The following is a 22,478-nucleotide window of genomic DNA, read 5'->3' on the forward strand; positions in this document are numbered from 1 at the left end:
TAAAATAACCTTGTTGTCACATATGTATGTAGCCACACATACTATCACCAACCTGCAACCCTTACCTTGCTCTACCACTACTCCTAAGTAGCCATATAGTGCATCTCCCTTAACCCCTTAATGTCACAGCCCTTAATTCGCTAAATCACCACTCCGAACTCCTTAATTTGAAGCCACTGCACTTAAACCATCTTTAAAATTGCCACCCCTACCATCTCTAAACCCTACCGTCGACTCCTCACCCACCTGCCCAAAACTGAAACCACCTTTACCATATCTTCTAACTCTGACGCCAAGAGTCCTTTTGTCGAGCACCATTCCACGAAGTGAATAGTCTATAATAATGGATATATTGCAACATATGTATTGGCAGCAGCAAGCTTATTGGAGATACTAAAAAATACAGGATGACTCAATAAAAGATGCTTTTAAGAAAATATTTCATAACCCATTTGTCTTTTTGCCTGAATTTCAAAACTTTATATTTGAACCATGAACTCCAATGACGAGGAAGGAAGGAGGCTATTTAAGCAAAAACAAGGATGATGAAGTAAAAGATGAGTTGGATTTTGAGGGGTCTGCAAATAAATAAAAAAAGGGGGGAGTCTTGTCTTACTTTATTTTTCTTTTTAGGTATTTTAATTTTTTTAGTTTTAAGTTCCATAAGGATATTTCTATTTCTCGCATAATAAAATAAGAGGGTTAAATCATTAATAAAATTGAACAATTTACAAAATAAGAAGTGTGGCAATAGATATGTACATGTCTAGAATTGGATCTGTCTAGGAAAAGCTTGGTATTTAAGCAGTCAAACTTGACTCACCTCCTTATCCTGGGATACTACCTGGTACAGTATCTATTCACTTCTATATTTTCATTTTCTCTATTGTATTTAATAGTGGGGACATTCTTCATATTCAGTAGAGGGACCAAAAATTTGAATTTTTTTTTTCAGAATTCATTTTTCTCTATCAAGTTATGATTAAGTTATATTTTGCTCAAAATTTTGAATTTTTGTTGATTATGCTAAATTTTAGTATAAATAAAGTTCTATTTTCTCAATAATCATTATGTTAGCTAATTATGACATAAATGTTACTCTTAATAAAGTATGCAAATCTTTGTAGGCTGGAGCTTAAAGGAAGCAAGCATGTTCTTGGAGAATTCCTGGAATTTAAAGGGAAGCAGGAGGATAGCCTGGCTTCGAGGAATATTATTGTGTTTTCACCAAAAAAAAAAAAGAAAGAAAGATTGTTGTAGTCTTAAGTCACATTAATTGAAGTAAATTTTGATTGCTGCTTTTGCTCTTTTTTTTCCTTCTTCATTATGCTTTTTCTATTCTAGTTTTAGCATTTATTCAAAATAGTTAAAGCATTAAAGAAGGAAGCCAAAGAAAATGCATCATTAGCATTTATTTTTTCAGGAATTTTGATTTTTATTTCACATATGAAAAGAATTAATGTTACTAAAATTTAGTAATTTTATGTAAAATTTGAAGGTTTTATTTCACCAAAAGATTGCTATAAATAATTAATTTATTAAAGAGTATACCTTATAATTAAATGTTGTTATAGTGTTATTATAAAAGATAAAATAAAATATAAAAATATGTTTTCTATTAAAATTGACTATTAAAATAAAATGTTATTAGAGAATTATTATATCGTATGTTAAACTCATTTTATATTAAAATAAAATGTGACCTAAGAGAATAGGTTGGAGGCTAGATTAAAGCAAATATATTAAGCATTGAAATATTCTTAATAATAATTTTATATTAATATATTCTTAATAATAATTATATTAAGAATGTTATTAAATTATATATTATTTTATTAAATTGTATTTAATAATAATTATGTTAAAATATGACTAAATTATTTGTTTTATTTTTATTAAAATATATTTAACAATAATCTTATTAAAATTTAATAACAATAATTATCTACCTATAAAAATTTCATTAAGGGTACTTTAGTCATTTAACCATTTTTCCTTATACTATTACAACATCTATTCCATTCAACCAAACACAAGAATTCAATTACAGCTCTATTCCATTCCATTCAATCACTGATTATAGTTCTATTCCATTACAACTCTATTCCATTACAGCTATATTCAATTGCAACCCTATTTCATTACAGTGAACCAAACGTACCCTTATATTTGGATGGAAGTAACAAATGAAAGGAAAGCAAGAGAAAGTTGTTTAACTTGTTTGGATAATTTTTTTTTTTAGGTAAGGAAAAGTTGAGACTCTTGCTTTTTCTCAAAGTGTCAAATTTTTAATTCCCTCAAATTGGTGGGAAAGTTAGAGAAACAAAATCTATAGATTTTTAAGATGTTAAATATCTTTTTTACCCTCCATTTTTACATAATATATCATAAAAATGTTATAATTATAAAAATAATATTATATTCAATTATTTCTTTTCCTTTATCTGGTTTAATCAAATACTAATTTTTTCCTTTTTAATCTAAACATATTCTAAAAGTGCGTTTGGTTCACCAAATCTTAGATTACGGGTATTTAAGATTAATGTAAGATTATCGACGGAGTATAGCATTACTTTGTTTGGTCTATTTGGTTAGAATGTAATATTCATGTGTTTGGTTAACGAAATATAAGATTAATGAAAATTATTTTTTTATGGGTAAATTATAAAAATGGTCACCCAATTATGCATTTCGTTCTGAGCTAAGACTAAATTGACAAATTCTATAAATTTTAAGGGCCATATTGATTTTTTAGAATTATAACTAAAATGAAAAATTTTATAAACATTGAGGGCTAAATTTGTTTAATTTTTTATATTTAGGATCAAATTGATAGAATGTGCAAACATTAAAGGGCTAATTTTGTTACTAACCAATAAAAAAGCCCACATTAGCTCAAAGTAACTAAAATATTTAATTTCGAAAAGTTTAGTGATGAAATAAAAAAAAAATTAATAATCGAGTCATCATTTTTAATGTTTACCCAAAAAAATAATTTTAGCATGGATTTAATGTTCCACACCATTATTTAACAAGAAAAATTTAATGAATAGGTTAATTTGCACATTTTGAAATAATGTATAAGGACAAATTTATCCATTTTTTAATAAAGAAGTCAAAATACAATTCACTCCTAAGTACAAGGGCTTCCCGATACTTTTACCATTCATTTTCCTATAACATTCAACAAACACTTTTTAAAAAATCATTAACCATCAATATAATAAACCACAGTAATTTCAAGATAAAAAGTAATATCAGTATAAAATATTCTTTTTGTCTATAATTTCATATTTCACTTGGAATTTTAGATAACCTAAGAAAATAGTGTACCATTACCACATCTTAACATTGTTGACGAATATAAGATTAGGAAAAGATCAAAATATTAAAAATTCAAATAATGCAATCTCATTAAAACCAAACAACCCAAGTTTTATCTTAAAAAAAGTATAGGGTTAAGGGTTCAATCAGTACATTCTAAAGACATTTAGGTAAAAAGAAAAAAATGGGAGAATGGGGGGGGGGGGGGAAGGGGGCAAATCAGAATGAGAAAATTTAAAAAATGTAGAAATCGAAATAACCGGGTACACAAGCATGCAAAAGACGTCACTCTCTCTCCCAAATATCAATTTCCAAACAAAGCAAAAGCGTAGGTTGACGAAGAGTAACCCTGGCCCCTCGATTTTTTCTGGTAACCAAAGGCCAGAATTTTTAACCCTTTGAATACCATTACCACCCATATACCTTCAATTACACACCCCAAAATCCCTCTCCCAATTTTAGCCATGCTGGACGCTTCTCCTCGAATCCCCAATTACCTTGTCCCGCCCCTGTTACCGCCACCGCCACCGTCCCCTTTGGAGCCGGAGCCTGAGCCACCGCCACCTTCTCCACCACCCACGAAGCCCTACCAGTTTCTCTCTTCGGTATCCTCCCTCAGAGTGACTTCAGAGTTCGATACTGATAGCCGCGTGTTCTTCCACAAGCTGTCTTGTAAGCTCTTCGACAACCTTGCGAAGCTCAAACTCTCCTTCATCAACAACGCCAAACGCGAGATCACGGAGCCCCAGTTGGCGCTATTTTCTAAGTACTTGTCCATATACTACGATCCTGAAGAACAAAATGCCATATTCCGGGGTTACTACAATGTCGGTCCTACGTGGCATTTCAAAGCTGCCATTGATGTTAAGGTTGGTTTTCCTTTCCTTCCAACTCGCGGTTTTGGCTTAGTGGGAGTCATGGTTGGCAATGTCATTGAAAATTGCATAAAATTCAAACCTTTTTTTTATTGTGCATGGAAGATATGAAAGATTGTTTATTATTTGGTTTTCAAGAGAATTTTCGAGTACCGGGCTTTGTATTTGGTGATCGTTTTTCGAGCCTATGAAATTGATAATGGGGTTTCAGAGGAATTTGCTTTCATAAAATGGTCAAGTTGGTAGTCATACTTGAGTCTTGAAGACCTCTCTGAACATCCTTGTGTTGTTTTTTATCTTCAATCCTTTTTTTCGTTGTATTTTTGGGAATGGGGAGTTTATTGTTTTTGACTCCAACTATCATAATTGTTGTTTAAGTGCTGAATAAATATTTCCTTAAAGCCACATATGCCATATCCCCTGAATCTCTCTCTCTCTCTTTTTTTTTTTTCTCAGGCACAACAAGCTGAACTGGCAGTTATTGCAAAACTTGCTGATCCTAGTTATGCTGTTGAAGTGTCATCACCTGTTCCCGATGTTTCATCGGTGAGTTTTGTTTCTCCTGGTGTCTTACTAGTGAAAATCGATTGCTTGGCATTAAGTTATGGACAATTGAGAATCATTTATCATAGAATGACGTGGTAATTCAATTTCAGCAGTTTTTTGTGGTTCTAAGTTGCTTAATGTATGTGGTGTCATACTGTTGTTATTTTCTTTATGCATTATTCAACCCATACTATACTAACTTTTGCATCGCTTAAAACACTTGATTAATGGCAGTCCTCTTGTATTTTATGCCTCCACTCTGATGTTTTTCAACATTGGTCATAGCTGTTTTTCTCTCTTAACTCATCTGAACTTTCCTGTTGCTGCAGCCCAGAGCGACATTTAGATTTCCCATCGGTGAATTTTCATTAGAGGAGAGGGAAGAGGATGACGTACCAAGGTTGTCGATAAATGGAATTGTTAAAGGTCCAATCTTGTATGGGGTAGGTGCCGCACGTTACATGGATGAAGAACTGAAACTAAGATACTCATATAAGGTGGGTTTTTTCCCTCAATGTTTTAGCTTTGTGTTTACAGTCTTGTTTATATACTTGTTCATTGATTGGCTACTCTGGCTTCTATGGGAGATCCATTGGTACACCTAATGTTGAATAACTTAGATGGCTAGGTTTTCAAAATTGGCTGAGGTGGCTGATCACCTTCTTCATAGGAAAATGCTGGGTTGGAAAACATTATGCATGTGTAAATTTTCAAGCTTTTTGAGTGCTTTAGTAGATGGTTTTGATGGTTTTCATTGCAGGATGGGACAATGTCATTTATTCCTAGCATTTCACTACCAACTAATACGGCGTCATTTGCATTCAAGCGACGCTTCAGTCCATCGGATAAATTGAGGTTAGTAGTTACAACTTTATCTTTGTAAATATTGGAATCTGTCATGAATGTGCTTAATAGCTAGAGGTGCCATTTCTTTTGTTTTGCATTATATATATATGGAAACATATTTGATTCATTAGCTATAGAGGGTTGCCTTTTCCCTGCAATGTCAATTTCAATTGAAGTGTTCTATTGCATTTATGTGCAGCTACTGGTACAATCTTGATTCAAACTATTGGAGTGTGGTGTACAAGCACACGTATGACAAAGACTTGAAATTCAAAGCTGGCTACGATTCTGAGGTTCGTCTTTGCTGGGCTTCTCTATGGGTAAGTTTATTCTGTTTTCTCTAGCATTTGTCGTTTGCTGAACTTGGTTGTCCTGAATTGTTTGCTTGAGATTCATTCCTATGACGACAATGACTTGATATATATCCTCTTTTCATTTCAGGTTGGAGATGAAAATGGCAAGGCAAAGACGACCCCCATGAAGATGAAAATCCAGGTTATGCTACAGGTACCACAGGATGACATTACGTCAACAGTGATATTGTTCCGTGTTAAAAAGAGGTGGGATATTTTATTGTTGTCCCATGCCACACTTCCTGTTTCTCTTTGGCATGGTTATTGGACATCTTTTTATGTGATGATATATATAATTGCTAATTGCTTTATAATTTATAACATAATGGCATCAGTTGGTTGTTGAAGTAGTGAATTAAATTATGATATGAATTGGAAGGCTATGTATAAGACTAAACGAACAAAGCATTCAAGTGGAACGAATAAATTGATGGCCAAGAAAACAGAAGTAACCTAAACCTCTTTCTTTCAACTTTCAGATTTCAGTTTCCATCTCTGATAAATAGCTCCAGTGGTGCCTCAACTCAGGACTGTATCTCTCCCTCTCTACTCTGAGTCAAGAGTCCGATTCTGGTTCTCTTAACCAAAATCATTTTGGCAGGTCATGCATAAAATTAAGAACGCAAATGACCCCATCAAGCTATCATTGGTTGCATCATCTTGTACTCTACACTACCTAAATAACCCCAAGTGGACGATGATATTGATGTTCCTCTTAATCAAAGGTTGTTTGGCTCCTGTTAAAATCTCAGAGAGAAGGTGATGTAGACTGCATTTTTTGCCTTCGGTAATATGAAACAATCAGAGGTGAGGCCGGTTTTACCTGGGATGGAGTGGATGGAACAAGTGATGTCGTCCAGTGCCATTAACACTCGTATCCACAATTTTCTCCAGGGATCATACACATTTTTTTACTCACAAAATAGTGTAATGATGCTATTCATGTAGGATTGTTTTTTTAGATTATTTAGTTGTCTTATACATTATCATGTAACTAATTTTTAATTGTCAACTTAAATTGTTAAAATGATTTCAAGGTCTCCAATCAGTCTATGTGAAAAAACATTAGGTTGATTTGTAAACTTGAATTTCAAAAATAGATAACAAACATACAAAATAAAACATTCATTATTATTTCTTAAATCCATGAATTTATTGGATGCTAAAATTCAAATTCGTAAATTCATGTCCCTATATGCAACACTAGCCAATTCAGCAACTTTTGACTTAATTTCTAGAAGAATCAAATTCTTAAAAAAACTACTCTTTGGCCATCAACAAACGCATTGAACATAAATGAACTTAAGCTCAGAAACATTTTAGAAAATTGTTAACAAACACCGGCAGATTCAAAAATAAATAAACAAGCATGAATAAAAAGATTGTTAAGACCCAATTCATTTACAGCCCTAGCAGACTAGCCATGAAGCGACATTAAGTCCACTAAGAAAAAGAACAAAAACAGAGCTAATGCTTCAACTGTGATGATTATTCCTGGAAATTTGTTGTCTCCTCTTAATTTACAAAGGACAATGTCTTTTTCATACCATTATATTCCTTATCTAAAGCACAAATCAGTTTGGCTAAAAGATGCTTCCTGAAACCAGAAAATGATGGTAGCATGGTACGACATTCTAGTACCAAAATTGTCATTTAATAGGTAGCTCTGTTCATTCACACAAGCTACATCATGTATGAGGTTAACTGGAAAATGGTATACATTACTGATACACTAAAACGTTATAGAAGTTTACCTGATAATTGGTAATTTAGGAGCTGATATGTAAACAAGACCTGCAATGGAACATGCAGATATCTAGTCACCCTTCTCTCTAGCTAGAAAGACTTTAACTGCAGTATATCTTCCCCATCCTACCACGTATTGTAGCTTCAAGAATCTGGAAATCTACAGTGAAAATACCAAAAAGCAGCACAACAATTTCACGTCCAATTTATATTAAAAGGCCTAAAAGCCAAAAACTATGAGAGATTCTAAAATGTAATGTTCCAATTGGATAGGTTCACCTATTTTGAAGTCTCATTAAAATTTTTTGCTCCTGAGATGTTACAGTAGTGTACAAGTTTTGACAACTTCAAAAAAGAATGTGTTTGAGATCAGAAACACAAAGCTATTATTAGTTTAAGCTGCTTTATGGAAAGTATAACTTAGAAAGACACTAGCTATATCATCTGACCAACAAATCAATCGCATAAATTTCCATTAGAAATTTTGAACTGTTGTTGCTGTAAGTGAAGCAAGATGAATGACTAAAAGGAGACAAAACAAAGGCAAGAAAGCTACCTGTAAACTTTGGAGTTAGGAACGTTAGCTATCATCACCACCAACACCACCACCACCACCACCACCACCATCATCATCATCGTCGTCGTCGTCGTCGTCGTCGTCGTCGTCATCGTCGTCTTCGTCGTCGTCGTCGTCGTCATCATAGTAGTTATTATCACCAAATTGTTCATATATTTCATACTCTCCATCACTAGTGTCTGCAGCCTGTATTGCATCAGTACCAGATCCAGTTGATGGAAAGCTACCAAAAAGCTCTTGCAAGTATGTCCTTGAGTTGTTCTCCATATCTAAATCTATGCAATATATAGGAAACTTAAAGCAGACAAGGAACATCCAGATGGAAACAAACCAAATACTAAACATATACAGGTTCTTATAAAAATGTGTATGCATGTGCTTGGATGCTTATCTTGCGTTAGTATATCTATTCATGTATGAAAAGCTCAGATACTTTGAGGTTGAAATTGAAGGCCTGTAATAGTTTGAAAGGCATATTCTTTACTAGAAATGAAGTCACCTCCCATGGTAAAAATATTTGTATATAGTAACAAGTTAGAATATATATTCATTGCTAGTCTTTTGTAAGAGTTTTACAGAAGATAACTTAAGAGATTTGCAATCACTTTTTTTTCTTAGAGCTACCCCAAGAGAACCAATTTTAACATAAAGAGCATACCTTATAACAATGCTGGCTCATCATTGTATACAAACACGATAGCCCAATGGTAGGTATTGCTAAAAGCAGCATGGATTTCAAGTAAAAAAGTTCCTTCTCAGGCTTACTATTAATTTCAGTAAACAGCGCTGGTTCATGTTAACTTGCATGAAACGGAAAAATTGATTACAAATCTTTAAGCCTTCAGACAAGGCAAACCTAAATCAACTTAGTAGGTGGAAAATGCCCTTATATGCTTTTCCTACACATGCACAAAAGCCTGGCTAACTCCAAACCACCATTCTATTTAAAAGACAAACTCTCAACAAAAGCACAGACTGCCATGATTCAAGGATACATGTATCAGGTTGCAAAGAGATTTCATCATCCCCATCACCCTACGAATGAAAAAAAAAAAAATTTAATTAAGTTCCTTTCTGGGGTTTCTCTTTTTCTCTAAGATTAAAAACATGAAATAAGACAAATATACAGCAAAATCATGATATGCTGAGAGTTAACAAGAATGTTAAAACCAGAAGAAAAAACAAACATATGATTTACCAGAGTAAGTGTCTCATCATACGCATCCAATTCCTCTTCATCCTCAGCTTCAACTTCATCTTCCTTATTATCAGAACTTTTGGCTCTCTCTTTATCATCATCACCTATAAACTCCAAATGTTAAGCTAGTATTTTGCAACTTATATGATTACTCTAATGAAGCTAGTAAAACCAGTCTGACATATGAAGATTACAATATAGCTTTGACTGAAAGGTCATAAGAATTCACTAAGAAAATTGAAAATATGTATAAGAACGATTGACCAGGGAGAAAATCAGTGATAACATGGAAAACCAAAACTTGCAGCAAGGAATGTGGAAAATAAATTGATTTGAGAAAAAAGAAGCATGTGTCAACAATATAGAGTTACATGAATATATTAAAAAATATTCAATAACAATAATTTCAATATTGCTTTCCTAGATTAAGGATGTTAGATTATCACCAATATTGGGAGAATGCAAAATCAAAGTAAGGCAGTTAAATGAACCACCTAATGAATGAGGATATCACTAAGGTGACCGTATAAGTATAGTCTTTTCCCAGTGCCTCGAAAATATCACTTAACTATTTACAGCTGCATTTGATACAAAAATAATATTATAAATAGTATCTTAATTAACCTTAAAGTGTGCTTTTACGGCACTCATTACCAAAACCCAATGAATTAAAGAAACAAATAAAAGATGAGATGTCAAGAAACTTTTAAAAAAAAAAGCATTTCTTATCAGAACCTTTATTAGTTTGCTGATGCTCCTCTTGATGAGAGTTGAAGACATCCTTGTATAAGCATGACCTCTTTAACTTCTCAAATTCATTAGAGCAAGATTTCAGTATGCTTTCTGCACCAGTTTTGGGATATACTGACAAGAACCTCATTGCTACACGAAGTCTCAGGCAATCAAGCAGACACTCGGAGAACCATCCAGTTTTAGGCTGCAAAGTTTCTACATAAAGTAAGCCTTAACATGTTTTCTCTAGAATAGCAAAATGAATTATAAGTTATATGATGAAATGAAAGATATCACAACAAAAAATAAACTTTTATCATCTAAGACTCTCATCTGTCCGATCTTACAAAAGAAATCCATGTGAAGACAAAAAAAAAAAATTAAAAAATTAAAAAGAAAATCCATGGATGACACCAGAGATAAACGAACCAGCACGTCTGGACAACATTGAAGATAATAGACTCACATCGCATGTTTCTAATTTTGGAGGCTTTCGTATCTCTTGTTGAATGTAATCATCATCCAGTTCAAATAGTTGTAAAATCATCTGGAATTTGTAAGGAAATACTTGGAATGAACATAAATCTCCCCACTTATGCGTCAAACTGTGTAATAACAAAATTGTTAAAAGAAATCATTTTCAAACAAACCATTAAACTCAGCACAGGCATTTTGGATGGCATGGAACATCAAGCAACTGTTGTCAATGTTAAGTAATAAATTCGCTGAGCACACACCTTCCCTTTATTACAGTATATTGTGCAATAAATTGTGGTCATAAATTTCACTAATTCTACACCTAAAGGATTCCACAAAAACAGAACTCTCAGGTACTCAGATTTCATATATTCGAATATACCAGTATCAACTTACTTGTTAGCCACGCTAGCATCTGCATAGTTCCGCAATGGTTCAGGTACACGAAAATCAGTTCTCTGATATCTGGTAAAAGAAAATGCAGAAGTAAGCATCCTACAATTGACTTAATGGAAGGCATTAAAGCACAAGATATAACAAAGGAGATTATTGCAGAAAAACTCTTACATGCGAGACTCAGGATCTTTGCGAGGATCATATCCTTTTCTGATCCAGAATCTCCGAAATGGTCCATTTGAGAAGTAGTAAGCAACCCCAAGTAGAAGCCTGAACGATAAGATCAGCAAGTGAATTCAACTGTTCCAAGAAAGAATTTGTTAATAAATAGGAGTGCAAGTTTTCAGGCAAGACCTTTTAAGCACCAAATGGCTAAATTTTAGACCTTTCTGAAGCAAGCGCTCAGTTACAGATTCCTTGGGCCATATAGGCCGTTCTTCAAATAGCTTAGATACAGTCATCTGCCACTCCCACTGCTCTGAGTCCTGGGTTATATGTTCCTCCCAGTTCACATTCTTAGGAACCTGTACGAATGCTAAGTCCAACAGAAAGATGGAGTTTGGAGAATAAATCTGTACACTGCTCCATGGTAGAATCTCCTTAATTTTAATTCACTTACATAATACTAGGGAATTAATCTCATTGGTGCTATAAAATTGTCCAAAATCTCAGCAATTTACAAAAATATACCAAGCTCTTAGTCAGTTATTTCCATCCGTAATTGATATATATATTCATAGAGACAAAATTTTCTTACTGAATCATCATAAAAGATTTTCTTCAATGTAAAGAAAGTGAAGATTAGATGAAGAAGAATATAAAGCCAATATGATGTAAACACTAGAAGCATATTGACTTTTAGTATTGGAAAACAAAATATAAATCCAGAAGAAAGGTAAAATGAAATCAGCAGGATATCTTTAATGTTGAAATCAATTGCAAGGCCTGGCTCTAGGTCAACCTGCATGGAAGGAAACAAAATTAGCAGTTCAAACATCTCTCCTCACTAAAATAAGATGTGCTGAAAGGAAAGGAGATATTAACTGCAGCCAAGTATGCACATGTCTTTTTAATGATACAGACAATGAAAAGCTTTGGTAGTATTATTAAAAAGAAAAGGCAGAGAACTGAAGTCCACCACAACTTAGATCAGCAACAGAGCTTCATTTGTTCCATATTTAGTTTAGTATCAACAAAATTGTTGCTCAGGATTATCATAACATAAGAAAGGCAAGCTGTCATAAACTTTTGGCAGGGTAGATGCATGTCAGAATGTGAAAAAAAGGAAAAAAACAAAATACAATTATCTTATATGGTCTTGATCAAACCACCTAGTGAGACTAATGTGCCTACAAAAATGATATAGTGAAAGAAAAACCGCCTTTTCCAGTAATCATTTTCATACCAGCAGCGGCTACTAAAAATATACTAACACCTTGATAAAATCTATTTGTAGATATACTATCAGAGACTTAAATCATAGTATGTAAATGGTTGAGCATGCGCATGTGCATTTGTTTGCTGTGGAGGCTGGCAGACAAGTGCATGTTTACTGCTGTTCAGAAAATATGTCGTGGAGAGAAATATTTTAGTTAATACCTGAGCACTATAATGTACAGCTACCTCTTGGTTCTTTTTTGAACTTAAGATGGTTGATGGTCTTAACCTGAAACAAGTACTACAAAAGTTAGTCCAAAGAGCAAAGCATTTCAAATCAACATTTACAAGTAATCTAGAATTAGATAGCATAAATCAAACACAACATTTCAAAGACAAGTTCTGCTCATAATTATGCCCCCCCTTCTTTTCAGATTTCTAAAAAGAAGTAGAACCAAGGTCACCTTTAACTTCTTAATTACAACCTGCACGGGGATTGATAAGTCAAATACTGCAAACAACATTTAACTTTCATATAACCATTTACACAATAATGTTCTTATTTTTTATTAAGAAAAAAAGCTTAAACATCCTGAAATATATATATACCTGGTTATTAGAAATACAAATCAAAATTGTTTATTTTAACCTTTTACAAAAAAATAAAAATAAAATAATCATAGTGCTTATTCATCAGTACATTGAGCAATGCCCCTCACCATATTAATAGAAAAAGAATATGAACTTAAATAAAGAATTTCCTTTTAACAAAAACAGAAAGGAAAAAGAAATATATGACATAAAGAAAATAAAATGTCAGGATTTCTTACACTACATTCTCTGGCATATCTTTGGGTGAAAAGAGCGGAGGCAATATCATCATCACATCCTCTTGATCCACATCCATGAACCCACCCTTTTCTGTTGAACAATTAACAAAAGTAAAAAAATTTATCAGACAGAACATAATTTGGCTGCAACTACATGTTGAAGCGATTACCATAAAGGCCTCACCAAAGGATGTCTCTTCTGCTTCCACCCAATTTCCCTTTCTTTTCCTGGCAGCATTGGCATGAACAGGGAGAACATGCTGATAATCAGCCATTCCTGCACCAAAATAGGAAAATTCAAATTTCAAAGTAAGCACATATCACCTAAGCTCCATTTTTAAAACAATAATAAGCATTGATTAAAACAAAAACAAAAAAAAGAATTCTAACCATCAAAATTGTAAGCTTCGGAGACACGACAAACAATATCAGCACAAAGGTTCGATTCCTCTTCTTCTTCTTCTTCCGGTCTCTCCACTTCAACTCGAAATGGCTGTTTCGGGTTTTCCGCATCATTTACTCCTGATGTTGAACACTCTTGTAACTTACTTGAAGCTTCGGCGGTTTGGCGATTAGAACACTTCTTTTTCGATATTTTAAGCAGCAAACTGTTACAGGGGCTAAGCTCACCGAATGCAGGATGCGAGTACGGATCCCCGGGACGGAAATGGAGCTCCAATCTGTTTGGCTGCGAGCTACGAGCCTGTTAAGAGGGAACGAAAATCAAATTCCCAAGCTTGCACCCGTAGAGCCAAAAAAAAAAAAAAGGTATTCTTTTCAAGCCCTGAAAATAATAAAAATTAACAAGAAATGGTAATATAAAATTTGCCTTGAGAATCCCTTCGGTTCCTCCAAGAGTCTGGATGGCGCGAGAGGTGGTCTTAGGATAGCCCGGATAGTGAATGGCAAACGCCTCATCTTTCGGCAACGTGCCTGAGACTCTGCCCTCTTTTATCACTCCCATTGCACCTCACTCGCCAACTGGGATTTTAGGTTTTTCTTCTCCCCCTTTAATCGGGAATTTTCTTTAGGTGTTTAGTTTAAATTCTTAAAGTTTAGGGTTCTGAGTTCTCACTTCCGCCAAAATTTATATTTTCTTTGTGTTTAAGGAGTTTGTGTTTGACTCAATTTGGTAAAATAATCAGATGGTACTGATTCAAAATATGTAACTTAAAACTAATATTTTCAAAAATTTATTTTTTAAACAGGTTTGGTAAGCCACGATTAAGCAAAATTACCCTTTTTGTCTAAAACTAAAGGGAGGGAATGACATCTCCTCTTTATTTTTCACGAAAAATATCAAAAGTTTTCTCAAAATTTTCCCCAAGTTCTCTCGAGGATTTTTCAACGTCTTTTCGTTTCTCTAAGCCAGATCTCAATATCGCTAAGTGTTTTCTAACACCAAATTTCGATTTTTTATCATTAAACATGTTTTACAAATTATTTTCTATTTTTTTAAGGTAATTTACATTTTAGCGTGAGAAGACTTCGATTTATACTTTAAAATTATTTTTACACTTAATTACTGATGAAATTGAGTTTAGAATAACTTAGGTTAATCAAAGAACGACTTAAAATGAATATTTGATATTGATCGAGTGTTCAAGCGTTTATTCATTATTGAGCGCTTGTTAATCAAAGAAGAAGATCCTTAAAACATATTTCTATTAAAAAATTTGATTTCAAACAAGTAGATTTTATGTAAATTTTGATTCATATGGCTCTAAGTAGTTGGGTACTAGGATAAGTGCATATCACGTTTTATTCTAATGACTTTGTTGTTCAATTGCATGTTTCTAATTTTGCATTTATGCTCGAGTATGTATCTAGCCTAGAATATAGTTGAATCATCCAAGGCTAAAGGAAAGAAGAAAGTTGTTAAGTAGTAGCCTTTGGTGAAGAAAAATATTTTGTTTGAAGAGGGTGATTAAAAATTAAGATTTTAAGCTAAGTAAACTAAATAAATAAATCTCAAATGCACGATTTCAAAATATGATTTAATCAAGATGACATAATTGTGTTGATTTAATTACATTTCTTTAACTTAGAATTATTAAACTCATGTTTATGTTGTTACGAATAAATTCACAGCAATTCGGTAATTTGCTAACTTATGAGCATACTCACCTATACAAATCCATTCATCTCTTAACATATCCCTATGTTAATTCAAACAATTAAACAGATTTTAATAAGTAAACATGTTATGGCACATACATACTCATTAAGTTGAACTAATCTCTTGCATATCCCTACGTCAATTCAAACGATTAATTAAATCTATTAAGCACATAAAAGACTATGTGAGGTAACAAGGTGTCCTTACCTTGAAACAGTTTAATCACAATAATCTTACAAGTTATGCAAGGCAAATGTATCGCCAGATACAGTGCTAATTTAACCTTCAGCTACCTTAGAAGAATAAACATGCACTGATTAAGTATTGTATCCATTAATTACAATTTCAATCCGTTTAAATAACTAATTCATTAGTTACCTCACAATCGTAATGCAAGAATAACTTAAGCATGATTTTACTTAATCAAGCATTTTACCGAGGCCTATAACAACATAAACACAATTTTAATAATTTAAGTTGATGAAATGCAATCAAACTAACACGAATTAAATTCAAGCCAAGCTAATTAAATTAACCATTCCAACAACATAAATATTCATAGATATGTTCATCATAACAACAACAACAATTAAAGAGATAGGGAACAAGAATCAAATTCGGTGTCTTTCGTGGCTTTGACTAGGTTGCTTCGTTCTTCCTTCTTTGTTGTCCTCACCGATCAAGGCTGCTATGAACACTCAATTGCTGCTCCAAAATGGTTGAAGAATGCCCCTTTTCCAAGAGGAGAAATCAGCAAGAGAGCAATGGACTTTGAATAGGAAAATGAGAGGAGAAAATGAGAGAAGAGATGTGAATGAATGAGGGATGCGTTGAATGATCAGCCAAGGGGGGCTTTATAGCTGAATGTGGCAACTAAAATTTGCTAAAAATAGCAGCCAAAGAGCCACCCCTTGGTCGGCCACCTATGTGGCAAAGTTGATGGCTTCTACTTTGCTAAATATGGCTTGGGGCAAATCTTCAAAGCCACCAATTGTGGAGGGGCTGAATTGCAATTTGAATAAGTTTTCAAGGGCTTCTTTGCAGCTTAAATAATCAGCTAATGAGCTAAATTGGGTCAACACTTGGACGGTTTTGGGTTGTCCTTTTCTTGGCCGGTTTCAATCGGACCATTTTTCATAATTAATTAATAATAATTTATTAACCCAAATTAAATTGGATATAAATTAAAATTAATTAAATTATGAATTAATACACATAATTTTAGACCGTCTTAGGCTAGAAATTAATCTACCTCGGTACTTCAAATTGCTTCTCGGTTTTGTGCTTCTAGCAGTATCCGCCAAGCCATTTTTCGCCATTTGTGCAATTCTGTCGAAAATAACCAAAATTAATCAAAAATAATTATGAAATTAACTAAAATTCAATATGTTCATATTTTAAGTGCACTTTAATTATTTTATAAAAATTAATTATTTTTCGTCAAGAATTTAACCGAATTCGTATGAATTTAAGTTAAAAAGGGTATGAAAAAGTGTGTAAATTTTTGTGTTTCCACACCACCAAGCTTAATTCATTGCTTGTCCCGAGTAATGCATGAATTTTGAAAGAATTTCCCGGAAACACCTTTGAAAAATTCCTTCAAAACAACATTTTTCTCAAAGTTATGAATTTAATATACTTATGCTCAAAGACAAGAAATTTGATAGTTATGCTACTTAAGTATACATACTATTCAAATTAATCTCAACGACTATTATGATAGCAAACATTAGTCTAAATGCTTTCTAATAAAGTCATGTTAAACCTTACCAATGTAATTTTATTCCCTTATTCAAGATTAAGATGCAATCATTAAGTTTAACTTATGTCTTCATATGTTGTACGTAGCAATTTCTCTCCACTAATGTAGGTAGCATTGGAACTTTGAATCAATAGGTCTTTAACAAGGTTGTAACGTGGCTAGGCTTAGAGGTAGGTAGAAGATAGATAATTTTTAGGCTAAAAACCCTAGACTCAGCTTGCATTGGACCTTTGAAATAATTACCTTCAATACATCAACTTTATTTGCTTTCACATGCTCTTTTGTACATCTTATTTTAAGAACTCGTGCTCTTTTTTTTTTAAATTCGAGTATTTTACTGAATGTACTACAATTTTAGAGCATTCGATACTTCTTTTCAACTCCCCCAAACTTATTTTTTAAAGAATACTTTGAATAGTAATGAGTCTATTGTTTGGGACAATTTTAAGATAGTTAAGAAAGAAGTGATGGCTAAATTTGCAAGGGTTCAAATAAAATTAGTCCATATAGTCTCAAAGTTAGGTTTCAAAAGATAAAAATTTCATCACGGTTGGCTTGAAAGGCGCAAACGATCCAAACAAAAGTTGCCTAAATCATTTTCAATGCTCCATGCTTCCTAGGACTTCGCCTCAAGAAACTATTAAGTCAATTCTAAAGACTTAAACTTTCATGCATGCCTAACTTCCCTAAGGAACTAAAATTTTATGGTACGATTTACATGCTTTATTAAAAATACATTCATATCATTATTAAGCTAACATAATAACTTATTGAAATAATAGAACGTTATTTATATTAAATTTTAGCATACTTAACAAAATTTCCAATTATTGAACAAAATATATCCTAATCATAATTAAAAGAAAAATTTATTCGGAGTGGAAATAATTCAATTTTTCGGTCCCCCTACTTAAGATGAACAATGTCTTCATTGTTTAAAGTGAGTAGATACTATACACCAGGTAGGATTTTAGAAAAGAGGAGGTGAGTCAATGTGACTGCTTAAGTACCAAGCTCTCTCTAAATCCAATCCTAGACATGTATATATCTATTGCCACACTTTATACTTTGTGACTTGCTCAAATTTTATTTATGATTTTCCTCTCTTATTTTATTAGGCAATAATAAAAATTCCTAATTAACTTATTCTAAAATAACCTAAAAACAAAAATCAAATAAAGTCGAGATCCTCTCTTTTTATTTATTTGCAGATTCTTCCGAATTTGACTCATCTTTTTCTTCATCATTATTGCAATTGCATGAATCGCTTCGCTCCTTCTTCGATAATGGACTCCATGGTTCAAATATAAAATCTGGAAATTCAGGCATAAATATAAATGGGTCATTGTAAATTTTCTTAAGAGCACTTCTCATCGAGTCATCCCTTATTTTTGAGTATCTCCATTAAGCTTGTTGCTGCCATTGCATATGTTGCATTATGTCCATCAACTTTGACAGCTCATCCTAAAGATCTGGGCTAGGCGGTTGAGCTCTAAATATTGAAGTTTCGTTATCAGGTTCAACTTTTGGTTCCATTCGTTCCACATTATCAGGGACTTTAGCTGATTGCATTGGCTCGATCTCTGTGGGATCTTCTTCCTCTTCTTCGGGATCCTCACTTTCTTCAATTTGCTGTCATAGAACAGAATCTCCAGCTATTCTGTAGAGGTCCCAATCTGTGATTGTGCCCTGGCTATAGCAAGAATTTTAGCTTTTAAGCACAGAATTGTTATCGTAAAGGGGAAGTAAGTTGGGCCAGAGCGTCTAACAGCACAATTTCGCATTTCTCTCAAGATGATTTTTCCCACATCAATGGTCTTTCCAGTTAAAATCGAGTTTAATAAGACTATTCACTCTAATGAAATTGTAGTTCCATGTGAACTAGGCATAAGGCTGAAACGGATGAAATAGAACCATACCTTTACAAGTGGTGTCAAATATTCCCTTCGACAATTGTGGATTCCTTGCTTTGACACAGTCCACTTAGAACCTGGAACTGTAACTTCCTCGAGAATTTCTTGTAAATTTTTAGGCTCTATGTTGCTCATCAAGGAAGAATAATCATCATTTTTGAAATCAGGCAATTCAAAGAACTCATTAATAGTGTTTGAAGTTTTTGGTACCTTGATTCCACGAACTGGAACTTTTGTCAACTCGCTTGAGGTAAATTCACATAGAACTTGTGAACTAGTTCCTCATCCACACTAGGTCTCTTCTCACAAAAGAATTCCCAATTGAGGGCTTTCGCAACTTGACGAATACGTGCCATAAAATCAATATAGTTACTTTCTTTCAATGTAAATCCTTTCTCTAGATGCATTTGTTGATTTTTTAAGATACTCTCGTATCTTGCTTTGGCTTCTTCACAATGGAACTTGTTTTGTGTTTCATCAATTTGGGCACAGGCACAAGTTCTCTTGCGAGGCATGATTAACCTGAACAAAAGATGGGAAAATTTATTTTCTTAAAAATTTAATTAATAAAAATTATTAATGATTCAATAAATTGAAAAATTAATTATTAGAATAACATCAAATTTAAGAGAAAATTCGGTCTTACCACCTTTTTTGTAAAAATTAAAAGCTCCTAAGGAAAATAATTATGAAACAAAAGTTAGTAAATAAGAATAGGTTGGGGGGTTTTTGGCTGAGGATGGGTGAAAGGGTGGTGTGAGTAATCAGGCTGATGCCACACAGATGTTGGGTAGCAAGTGGATGCGTTAAGTAAGGCCAAGGAGCGACACAACCTGGTGGGAGCAACTACACAGCAAAAGGCAGCAATAGGGGGTGCGGGTTGGGGCTAGACACAGTGTGGGATGCGCGGATCCTTGCAAGCAGGCCTATCGAGTGCTGGAGTTGAAGCTGGTGTGGCGCCAAGGAGCAAGCCAGGCAATCTGCTGGTGCTGGATGGTCGCACACCATGCATGTGAGCTGCTGCTAGCCGAATGAGGCTGTCGGCTAGGGGCTTACGGCACTTAAAAGTTTGGGTGTTTTGGGGTTTTGAGTGATAAATGGTGGAGAAGGTTGGTGGTATTTATAATGAGGGAAATAGGAGTCAAAATAGAATTCTTAGAAAAATTTAATAATTAAGTTCAAATTCTATTTAGAGTTAACAACAATTAATAATTAATAAAATAATATTAAATTATTAATTGCTATTAATTTATTAAGATAAAAACTTATCAAATAAAATATGATTAAATTAAAACTAGTCCTAACTCTATATAAAGTTGATAATAATTAATATATATTATAATGGATATAATGATATATTAATAATTATCATCTTTTTATTAAATTAAAAAATTTATTCTAGAAGCCTTTTGAAGATATTTACAAAAATAGGCATCTAATTTTTATTATTTATGAAAAGAGCAACCAAATTTTAAAATAGTTAAATTAAGTCCCTAGACTTAATGAAAATTTGAAATTGAGTTGCAATTTAAAACTTGGATCAAAATTGACTCTTTTATTTGAAAAACCAAAAATTTAATTTTCTAATTAGGGAATAATTTCTTGGAAAATTATGTTAAAATCAATTCCCAGGAAAGACTGGAGGGGTCACAAACGGTCCCTCTTAAGTTCCAATCTCCTAGAAAAAATTTATTTAAACATACTAATCCTGAAAATATACCCTAAATCATTTATTAAAAAGGAAAATAAGAAAATTTAAACAACCGATAAAATGAACGAAATTTGATTCCATTCAATCTTATCTCCCCAGTAATGTTTCAGACGTTGAGCATTAACTTGAAAATTACCTCCCTTACCTTGGAGTTCAACAACTCCGTATGGATAGATGTGATGAATCGTAAATGGACTGGACCAACGTGATTTTAGTTTACCTAGAAAGAACCTTAATCTAGAATTAAATAACAAGACTTGCCGACCTGCTTCAAATTTTCGAACTCGAATGTGCTTGTCATGCCATTTCTTAAGTCTCTCATTGAGTAATTTGGCATTTTCGTACGAGAACATTCGGAATTCCTCTAGCTCATTGAGTTGGAGCATCTGTTTCTCTTTAGCAAGCTTAAGATCCAAGTTGAGTTGTCGAAGGGCCCAGTAAGCTTTGTGCTCTAACTTCAAGGGCAGATGACAAGCTTTCCCAAAGACCAACCTGTAGGGTGACATCCCTAAATGTGTCTTGTATGCTATTCTGTAAGCCCATAAACCATCATCCAGTCTTTTGGACCAATCTCGTCGGTTCAGGTAAACTACCTCCTCAAGTATGCCTTTGATCTCTTTGTTTGCCAGTTCAGCTTGCCCATTCGTCTGCGGATGTTAAGCTGTAGTGACCTTGTGTTTCACTATATGTTTATCTAATAACCATTTCAACCACTTGTTCTCAAAATGGGACCCTTCATCGCTGATAATAGTTCTTGGGGTTCCAAACCTTGTGAACACATGTTTCTGCAAAAACTTCATTATAGCCTTAGCATTTTTTGTCAGATATGCCTCTGCCTCAGCCCACTTAGACACATAGTCTACTGCTACTAATATGTACTTGTGACCAAAAGAAGGAGGGAAAGGACCGAGAAAGTCAATACCCCAAACATCAAATAATTCTAATTTAATGATGTTTGTTCGAGGCATCTCATTTCTGTTGGTAACATTTCCAACCCTTTGACATCGATCACAACTCTTTACATAAGCATATGCATCTTTGAATAGTGTTGGCCAAAAGAATCTGGCTTGCAGTACCTTGGCTGCAGTACGTGTACCTCCGAAGTGTCCCCCACTTGGAGTTGAGTGACAATGATATAGAATCTTATGTACTTCATCTTCTTCCATGCATCTCCTGATCATTTGAACTGCGCACTTTTTAAACAAATATAGCTCTTCCCGAAAATAACATTTCACATTGTGACGAAACTTTTTCTTTTGATAATACGTCTTATCAATCGGCATCAAACCACAAGCTAAAAATTTAACAATATTAGCAACCTAAGGGGTATTATGGACATGATTTACCTTCAGTATGTGTTCATCTAGAAACATCTCTCGAATTGGTATAAGAGGAGAATTCCCTTTTTACAGCTCTAATCTGGAAAAGTGATCTGCTACTTGATTTTCTACTCCCTTTCGATCTTGAATTTCTAGATCGAACTCTTGAAGTAGAAGTACCCGCCGAATCAGTCTCGGCTTAGCATCTTTCTTGGCAAGCAAATACTGTAACACTCCCTACCCGAGACTGTCCCCAGAGTCGAGCACGAGGCGTTACTTGACTTAACTTACTAATTTGGGGCATAAGATTTGCTTTTAAAATTAATTTATTTACATTCATTCAATATGTCCCTAAAAAGGGCCCTCGATACCCTAAA

At 33.6% G+C, this 22,478-nt stretch overlaps 2 protein-coding genes across 4 annotated transcripts; one reads left to right on the top strand and one right to left on the bottom strand.

Moving 5' to 3' along the window:
* Positions 1 to 3,498: 3,498 nt before the first annotated feature.
* On the top strand, positions 3,499 to 6,974 carry LOC108464244 (outer envelope pore protein 37, chloroplastic-like). Its single transcript, XM_017764431.2, has 6 exons — positions 3,499 to 4,193; positions 4,656 to 4,745; positions 5,075 to 5,242; positions 5,506 to 5,600; positions 5,791 to 5,911; positions 6,033 to 6,974. Exons 1-6 carry the CDS (start codon positions 3,789 to 3,791, stop codon positions 6,288 to 6,290), a joined length of 1,137 nt encoding a protein of 378 aa, XP_017619920.1. The 5' UTR covers positions 3,499 to 3,788; the 3' UTR covers positions 6,291 to 6,974.
* Positions 6,975 to 7,261: 287 nt separating this feature from the next.
* LOC108464243 (uncharacterized) lies at positions 7,262 to 14,675 on the bottom strand. Of its 3 annotated transcripts, XR_008286816.1 has the most exons (16): positions 14,107 to 14,675; positions 13,668 to 13,980; positions 13,462 to 13,554; positions 13,278 to 13,368; positions 12,670 to 12,736; positions 11,988 to 12,031; positions 11,425 to 11,595; positions 11,242 to 11,340; positions 11,071 to 11,139; positions 10,664 to 10,802; positions 10,201 to 10,402; positions 9,466 to 9,569; positions 9,263 to 9,302; positions 8,247 to 8,542; positions 7,970 to 8,035; positions 7,262 to 7,850 (listed from the first exon to the last, which is right to left on the bottom strand). XR_008286816.1 is itself a non-coding variant. In XM_053031402.1 (15 exons), exons 1-14 carry the CDS (start codon positions 14,239 to 14,241, stop codon positions 8,271 to 8,273), a joined length of 1,839 nt encoding a protein of 612 aa, XP_052887362.1. In that variant the 5' UTR covers positions 14,242 to 14,675; the 3' UTR covers positions 7,262 to 7,738; positions 8,247 to 8,270. The 3 variants fall into 3 exon arrangements, 2 of the variants coding, with proteins under 2 accessions (XP_052887362.1, XP_052887361.1); XM_053031402.1 differs by lacking the exon at positions 7,970 to 8,035 and having other exon boundaries at positions 7,262 to 7,738; XM_053031401.1 differs by lacking the exon at positions 7,970 to 8,035.
* Between the last annotated feature and the right edge of the window lie 7,803 nt (positions 14,676 to 22,478).

The sequence above is a fragment of the Gossypium arboreum genome, chromosome 8 (assembly GCF_025698485.1).
Source record: "Gossypium arboreum isolate Shixiya-1 chromosome 8, ASM2569848v2, whole genome shotgun sequence".
NCBI lineage: Eukaryota > Viridiplantae > Streptophyta > Magnoliopsida > Malvales > Malvaceae > Gossypium > Gossypium arboreum.

What these genes read in the sequence shown, in the direction of transcription:
- LOC108464244 (XM_017764431.2), top strand. Translation starts at nt 3,789, where the DNA reads ATGCTGGACGCTTCTCCTCGAATCCCCAATTACCTTGTCCCGCCCCTG. An exon ending in AAGCTGCCATTGATGTTAAG is followed by an intron (nt 4,194 to 4,655) that starts GTTGGTTTTCCT and finishes TTTTTTTCTCAG; the next exon opens with GCACAACAAGCTGAACTGGC. An exon ending in TTTGCTGGGCTTCTCTATGG is followed by an intron (nt 5,912 to 6,032) that starts GTAAGTTTATTC and finishes TTTTCATTTCAG; the next exon opens with GTTGGAGATGAAAATGGCAA.
- LOC108464243 (XM_053031402.1), bottom strand. Translation starts at nt 14,241, where the DNA reads ATGGGAGTGATAAAAGAGGGCAGAGTCTCAGGCACGTTGCCGAAAGAT. An exon ending in GAACCGAAGGGATTCTCAAG is followed by an intron (nt 13,981 to 14,106) that starts GCAAATTTTATA and finishes CCCTCTTAACAG; the next exon opens with GCTCGTAGCTCGCAGCCAAA. An exon ending in CAAAATTAGAAACATGCGAT is followed by an intron (nt 10,403 to 10,663) that starts GTGAGTCTATTA and finishes GAAACTTTGCAG; the next exon opens with CCTAAAACTGGATGGTTCTC.